General features: G+C 36.1%; 1 protein-coding gene across 11 annotated transcripts in view; it reads left to right on the plus strand.

Annotated features, from left to right (window-relative positions):
- Positions 1–8,125, plus strand: part of SYTL2 (synaptotagmin like 2) — a 108,247-nt gene that overhangs the window by 93,101 nt on the left and 7,021 nt on the right. For 8 of the 11 annotated variants that reach the window (XM_090265777.1, XM_090265778.1, XM_090265779.1 and 5 more), the window contains 5 exons: positions 1,007–1,126; positions 2,447–2,616; positions 3,689–3,791; positions 5,827–5,997; positions 7,995–8,073. In XM_090265777.1, the coding sequence (XP_090121903.1) occupies positions 1,007–1,126; positions 2,447–2,616; positions 3,689–3,791; positions 5,827–5,997; positions 7,995–8,073 (643 nt within the window). The remainder of the gene's footprint in view (positions 1–1,006; positions 1,127–2,446; positions 2,617–3,688; positions 3,792–5,826; positions 5,998–7,994; positions 8,074–8,125) is intronic. The other 3 variants (XM_090265782.1, XM_090265784.1, XM_090265786.1) reach the window with 2 other exon arrangements.

Genomic DNA, 8,125 nt, shown 5'->3' on the forward strand with positions numbered 1-8,125 from the left:
GACATTAAAAAGGTTTGGATATTTTTTTAATCCTTGAGAATTCTTTTCTCATACAAATCATAAATTTTTTAAAACTCCTTTCTTAATCTGCACTATAATTGGCATCTGTTATATTGATACATAATTGCATGGCTCTGAAATATGTTGGCATGAACTAACTACTCCATAAAGGTGTTTCCCTAATCCCAGGAACCACTGAACGGCCCAATAAACTCTCTGACTTCCAAAGGAGCTTGTTCTGAATCATGAATTTTTAAAGACTATCATCTAAAACAACTGTAGATCTAAATATAATAAAATTTATTATTGCCACTTTCTTGTCCCAGGTAAATATTTCCTGGAACATATATAAAATAAGTATCTTGTTACTATTAAAAAAAAAATTAAAATCTAATGTAGGTAGAATGTATAATATAATATACTTCCCTATAGCAACAAAAAGATAAGCACAAGAGCACTATAGAAATACATGAGAGGTGGTTTAAATTTTTTTAACTAGATCATTTTTAGTTGAAACAGATCAGACTGGCATTCATTTTTCCTACTTTAATTTGATTTTTAGGGAAGTTGAGGCTATGTTAATAAATAGGGGAATTATGAAATTTTATGTTTTGACATAAAACTTAGAACTTTTCTTGTCTGGGTAAATTTAATTCTCATATATATCAATAAAATTCTCCAAGAAACATATGTAATAGTAAGAAAATAACTAGTAGCTCACAGTAGTACTGTCTTCTGTAGCACTTTGGGACCACCTTGTAGGTGAAAAACAAATTACTGTTATTTTGGTAACTAAGCACTTCTCTTTAAATGAAGACCAAGGCAGGCAGGCCACCCACCTCATCGCAAATCCCGTTCTCTGACAATTAGCACTAGTGTCCTTTTACCTTGGGAAATGTCATAGATCAATGCGATGCCGAGATATTATTATCTTTATCTAAACAGAGATTTTGATCTTGACTCATTCTGAATTTAAATTGTATATATATTATATGATATTTTGTAGACTGATGACAGAGAAACAGATACAACATCAGAAAGCAGTTACCAGCTCAGCAGACACAAGAAGAGCCCAAGCTCTTTAACCAATCTTAGCAGCTCCTCTGGCATGACGTCCTTGTCCTCTGTATGTAAACCAAGGCTCCCTGTTAATATCTTGCTGCTTCTGTGAACCTCGCTCTGCTATGCTCCCGCTACTGGAAAATGGCCTCCTGTTGTGTTTCTCAGATTCCAAGGGCACGAGCTTTTCCTCTCACCCACCATTAGCTTCTGGCTAGCTAAATCCTCCTGTTTTTTCTTTTAAGCATAAGACTTCATATCCATTATAAATCAATATGATTTGTAAGGACTTCAAAATAAACCTAAATTATCAACAAAATGAACCACTAAGCTTTTCTGTGCAAAAAAAATGGGTAACTGTTATGTTATCAAATCTGCTTATATCAGAAACACTTTTATATACCATTGACAGGTATAGAATCATCTCTCTCTCTCTCTCTCTCTCTCTCTCTCTCTCTCTCTCTCTCTCTCTCTCTCTCTCTCTCTCTCTCTCTCTTAGAAAGCCTGATGAGGTAAAAGTACTGATTCTTTGCCTTACAAAAGGATTCTGAGCAGGGTTTTAAAAGCAAAGCTCCCTAAATGTGATTCCTCAGATTTGATTTAGAGAATCTGACTTCACATAGAACTTTCATAAAGTGAGGTAGTTCTGTGTGCATGTAGTATATTTGTAGAAAGATATATTTGTACATATATCTCCATACACTGATCCAAATATTTCTCTGATATGCATACATTTGTATGTATCTCACCAGGTATGCTAAACAAATAATAAAGCTGTGCTTAAATTCTTACAAGCCTCTACAATAAAAAAGAATTATTAAAAAGTTCTTACTAGCCTCACATTTCTCAAACTTCTTTTTTAGACTCTATTTAAGTTTAATTTCTGCTGACAACAATCTAATGTATAGTCTTGGGAAGGCTTTAAACTCCCTTCATCAATCATCCATTTTCTACTCTTCCTGACCTCTAAAAGCATATGGCTCAGTAAGCATTTTCCTAGATTCAGTGGATGGGTAACATAGTGAATTCCTTCTTAGTGCCTTGGAAATTTGATAGAGCAACATGTCACTGTGATTTGTGTGCCTGGGGTTTCTCACATCCTCTTTCTTTAATGCTAAGCATGCCTAAAAATGGACCTCTGAAAACCCCTTACCATAAAATCACTCTGCTGTGAAATGTGCCAGCATCTCAATAACTTTGCATTTCACTTTTCATCTATGCCTCTTAGTGGCAATTTTTAAAAACACTAGTCAGGTTATCTGGGTTGGGGTGTCTCTATGTCGCAGTAAATGAACTGCTTCTGGCAAGCAAGGATTATACCCATGATCCTGGTGTTGCGTTCAAGCATGAGATAGAGACAAACACTGCATGTTTCCAATGCTTTCAGGTGAGTGGCAGTGTGATGAGTGTGTACAGCGGAGACTTTGGCAATCTGGAAGTAAAAGGAAGTATTCAGTTCGCAGTTGACTATGTAGACTCCCTGAAGGAGCTGCATATCTTTGTGGCCCAGTGTAAAGACTTAGCAGCCGCAGACATTAAAAAACAGCGTTCGGACCCGTAAGTACATTTGGAGTCAGTATTTTCTCTCAGTTAATCTTGTAGAAATTGGGAAGGAAAGCAAGTAATTGAAGGGAGGGTATGTGTATGACTGTTAAAAGGACTGTTTGAAAGGAAGAGTTGTGAGGAGGAGGATGCTGTTTTATTTACTTTATATATTCATATGCCGAAGTTATTTAATTGCAAAAATGTCAGACACACACAATGTCTCAAGTTGGAAGGAACTTTTGAGGTCCTATTGTCCATTTCCTTCTTTTTACAGATAAGGAAACAAGGGCCAGACAAGATAAGCAGCCTATTTACATAAATTCAGATAGTAGGTGGCAAAATGCAGAATGAGAGCTTGAACCCTGGACCTAGGTCTCTTTCCGGGGCACTCTGAAACTTTCTCTAAAATTAGTATGTGGAGCATACTTCATAATGTGTAGTGGTGCAGAATTATTTAAGATTCTTGAATGAGGTAGTTTCCATATTTAAATTGTATTCTACAGAAGCACTTTATGGGGAATTACCAATTCATCTTTGAAATCACAGGTTTAATTGCATTTCACTTGGTTTGTAAAAATTGAATGGTATTTCCCGCTTATTCCTATGCAGAAGTCTGATTCTTAATTGTTTTGCTAGCATAAGCCCAATCCTTTTTTGTTTTATTATTTTAAAAAACAGAGCTCAATGTCCCTTTTTTTTACATTGAATATGGCTTGATTAGGTGTATGCTAAGATTAACTTTATTTCAAAACAGTAACAAAAACTTCTGAAAATAATTCTGCAAGTACCAGAGCCTTTTTTAAAAGGAAAAAAAACCAGGGAATTAAGCACTATGTTAGAGGTCTGTTTTCCTCCCCTCCCCCCATTCCACAAGGCCAAAGTAAAGGAATTCGTGATCAATTCCACTGAAATAGCTTTAAACTTTTAAGTATAAAGGCATTGGTGAGAATATCTATTACTTACTGCTTTTCCCATTGTCACGAAGGAATGATATCTGTCAATGTCCAATGTATTTTTTAAAGTAGAGATAGAAATATCACTTTAATTTTCTCTGACCTTCTTGACTGTTCATTTCTCTTTTTAGATATGTAAAGACTTATCTGTTACCAGACAAGGGCAAAATGGGCAAGAAGAAAACACTTGTAGTGAAGAAAACTTTGAATCCTGTGTACAACGAGATACTGCGGGTATCTATGAACTCCCTATTCGCTATCTAGGAAAATCCTAAGTGGTGACCTACCTATGTGTTTAACTGGCCATGTCTTCTTGAGTAGTATTTCTACAGATGAAGTCAGTTATCCAGAGATGAAAAGATACATCACAAATGTTGTAGGCATTATCTTATTCACTCCCTACATACCCCGCCAGGAGGGTATTATTATCTGTATCTCACAGATGGGGCAAATGAAGCTTAGAGAAATAAAGTCTCCTTACTCAAGGATACACAACTGATGAAGTTGAGCAATGCAACCAAAGTGATCTAAAAGCATAATTCTGATCATAGTATTTCTCTGCTTAAAAGATTTTAGGGTTTCCATTACCCTTAGCGCCAAGTCCATCCTTAACATGCATACCAGTCCCTTCACAACCTGAGCTCCAGCCCCACCTTTTCACAGTCATAGTCTTTGTTCAGGATACCTTGACTCCTTTCTGTTCTGTGGAAGAACTACATTTTCTCACCCTGCTGGGCCTTTTGTGTTTCCTCAGGCTGAAATATTCTTCCCCACATTCTATCCCTTACTACCTCCTACAGCCTTAAACGCCTCTTCCTATTAGTGGCTGGCCTTAACCCCTCCACCCCACTGCTGTCTGCTGCCTCAGTTTTCTTGTTTTATAATAGGCTATATGAACTCCCAGCACTTTACTGAATTGTCTGCTTTCCCATTAAATTGTAAGTTCTGTGTCATTTATAAAGTGAGTGCCTTTGGGTAAATGATTTAATCTGTCTGCACTTCACACCTGCAAAAAGGAGACAATAATAGAACCTACCAACTACCACAGTAGTTATGAATGTTAAAAGAGGTGAGTATACATTAAACACTTAAATATTGACTTTTGGTACAGTGTCTGGGATAGGTACTCAAGAACGCTTTATTGGGAAATAGATGGTTGGACAAATGAATGAAAGTATACTTGGCTCAAATACCTATATTCTTTTCTCCCTTAAACTGCTGTCATAGTCATGCTATCTTAGTCATGAGTAACAGATAATTTAAAACTATAAATAGAAGTATCATTCATTCCCTCTTTCTGAAAATTCTGTCCAAGTATTTGGTTATCCTCTGAGAAAAGTAGTAGAGTTAAATTAATTCTCAGTCACCCATGGGTGAATTTTTTGTGGTTTTCTATAGCAAGTTTTTAATTACAGTTTAACTATGATATACCTCAGCACCCCGGCTATTTCTAGGTCAACTACTTCAGCCCTATACTCAGGGAAAGCCAAATAATTTAAATAGTTAACTCAGAGAAAAACAAGTCTGGTACAACCAAAATGGACATTCAAGTAGTAGTACATCATAAAGCCAAATAGAGATTATTTTTAGATTAGAAGTACTATTATCCCTTCCATGATTACATATAATCAAGGAATGACTGTATTTTAGATGAAGAAGTTTTAGGATGTCAAATATTTTCCACTTGACCGTATGAAGCAGGAAAAAACCAGTGTATCTTTCCTTGAAATATCCTTGTCTTTGTAGGATATCAAGTGGGTCATATTGTGTGTATAAGGGGGGCAGGTGTATATGGGAACTCTCTGTACTTTCACTGTTTTTTGTGAGTCTAAAAACTGTTCTAAAAAATAAAGTTTATTGAAAAACTTACCTTATCCTTAGGTAGAAAACAGACCATTGGATTAAACTTCATTTGTATTTTTAGACTGAATTTGATTCATGTCATACCTAGTTAGAACTAAAAACATCCAGTAAAAATTGAATAATTGGCTTTTGTTTTTAGAGAGCTACTACTGGCTATGATATTTGAGCCATAGTTTGCTTTTTCCAAAGGGGCAAAGAAAATCAGCTTTTGTGAAAGATGGATTTTAGCTCTTTGAAACAAGACACTTAGAATAAGATGACTTTGCAATATTCTTGAGACTTGAAACCTAACAGATGAGAAAATCTGATCTGCACAGATGACTTTTCTTTTCATCTCTATATCATAACTTTGGCGAAAAGTAGTATTACTGTATTCACCACTTTAATTTCCTTCTTTGAACTGCAGTATAAAATCGAAAAGCAAATTTTAAAGACACAGAAGCTGAACCTGTCCGTATGGCATCGGGATACATTTAAACGCAATAGTTTTCTAGGGGAAGTGGAACTTGATTTGGAAACTTGGGACTGGGACAACAAACAGAATAAACAATTGAAGTGGTACCCTCTGAAGCGGAAGGTAAGTTCAAGAGGTTTTTGATTGGTTGGTTGGTTGGTTGGTTTGAGGCCTGGTATGTAGGAGAAAGCTACGATAGAAGTGCATTTTCATTTGGAATACTTATTCATAGTTTGGGATCATTCTCTTTTTTTCACTCTGTATGTCTCTTATTCTCTTTTCCGTATTTCCCTTTTCCCCTTCTGTATGCTTTAGGTTGGCTATTTTTTGCTAACCGATCTTTCAGTTCAGTAATTTTTTTATCTTCTATGTCTCATCTGCTGTGATACCCATCTATAAGTTCTCAAGTATTATAATTTTCAGATTTATATTTTCATTTTATTTTTTATAAGTTCCACTTCTCTGCTAAAATTCTCCATTTTACCATTATCTTTATAAATATGTTAACCAGAGGTATTTGAAGTGTGTATCTGAAAACTACAGTATCTTAAACTTTTGTAAGTCTTTCTTATCTAAATTTTTTATTTTAGTCATTTGGTCCTTTGTTCTAGTATATCTCTGCATTTGTTATTGCATGCTGGACATTGCATATGAAAAATTCTAGGAATAATTTGAGAGTGTTTACTTTTGCTTCTGATTCACAGAGTAGGGACAGACCACCTTAATCTAGTCTGGGAATGAACAGACTAGAAGTTGGGGTTTGGTTTACATGTGGTCTGATCTAGTCTTTGTTTGCCCATATTCTTACGCCACAGCCCTTCAGGGGCTCTGACTGAAATGCTCAGGAAAGTAGTTCTCAAATGTTAGCCTGATTCCAATTCACCCGAAAGACTTATTAAAACACAGATTTCTGGCCCCTATTCCCAAGGTTTAGTAAAATCTGGGCCCAAGAATAAGCATTTCCAACAAGTTCCCAGGCACTGATGATGATGCTGGCCTGTGGATCATACTTTGAGAACCACTGGTCTAGAGTATTATCTGAGGCCATTCCTTCTTAGTTGGCCATGGACTTCAATTTTTGTCTCCCCAGCCCTGTAAGACTACCAAGGGCCCTGCTAAGCTTCTTAGTCTCTTTCTGCTAGGCTTTTTTATTCTCTCAGTTTGGCACTACTTAACAATCAGCTAATGCCTCAAAGTGGAAAATAAAGAAAAATGTCAGACTCCAACATCTTGTCTGTTTGGGTCTCGTCTATCTTAATAATTGTTTAGCACCTTCAGGTAAACTTTATAATTGATTTTTCCTATTGTTGTCAGTATAAGCGTTGATGTGATCCCAGCTAGTCCATCACAGCTGGAATTGGTACATATAAACTATTAATAAAAACTGTTATTTAGTATCTGTATATTAAGACAGTTTCTTTAAGAAATGCTTCCTAAATATCACATCAAAATCACCTGTAGCACTTACTTCTAGCCCTACCCAAGACTTGCTAGATCTGGCTAAATTCCTCAGAAGATGTCAAAAGTATTCATTTTTAACTAACTTGCCTTATGTTTCTGATGCATAGCCTTGTTTTGGAAATAAGGCTCTAAAGGACCAGATTTTGAAAGTAAAACCATCTCACATATACTTGAAAATAATAGATATACATCTTAAAATTATTGTCCCATCTTTGTTATTCTTATAGACATCTACTCATTTAGTCTGAAGTAATCAGGTTAATGCAGCTTTGAATATGTAGTATTTGGCTTTCCCCCTACCCTCACCTTCCCATACTCTTCTTGCTCTTTCAACGAAAGAATATGAATAAGTTGTTTTAAGTGCTAGATGAATGATTAACAAAATGTATGTGTTTTTATAAAAAACAAGGCATCCCACAACATGTCTCCCATCTCCAAGAAAGCCATGCTGATTTCTCCACTATCTCTGAGGCTGAATGCCTTAGAGTGTGTTCTGGGTACCCTGAAAGGTTTTTCAAGATACACAAGTAACAGTCTAACTCTGATGGGGAGGGAAATTTCAATCCAGGGCACTCATGAGTGATATATTGCCCCAGTGGACCAACAAAGAGGGTAAATACTTTGTGTCTCACATCTGCTGACAGTCCTTTGTTTTTCAGACAGCACCAGTTGCCCTTGAAGCAGAAAACAGAGGTGAAATGAAGTTAGCTCTCCAGTATGTTCCAGAGCCAGTTCCTGGTATGTAATGATCTTCTGTCCAGATTTATGCCCTGCCCTTCTTTTATCCCCC

This window comes from Furipterus horrens, unplaced genomic scaffold, assembly GCF_987537825.1.
Source record: "Furipterus horrens unplaced genomic scaffold, mFurHor1.1.pri manual_scaffold_2, whole genome shotgun sequence".
Lineage (NCBI taxonomy): Eukaryota > Metazoa > Chordata > Mammalia > Chiroptera > Furipteridae > Furipterus > Furipterus horrens.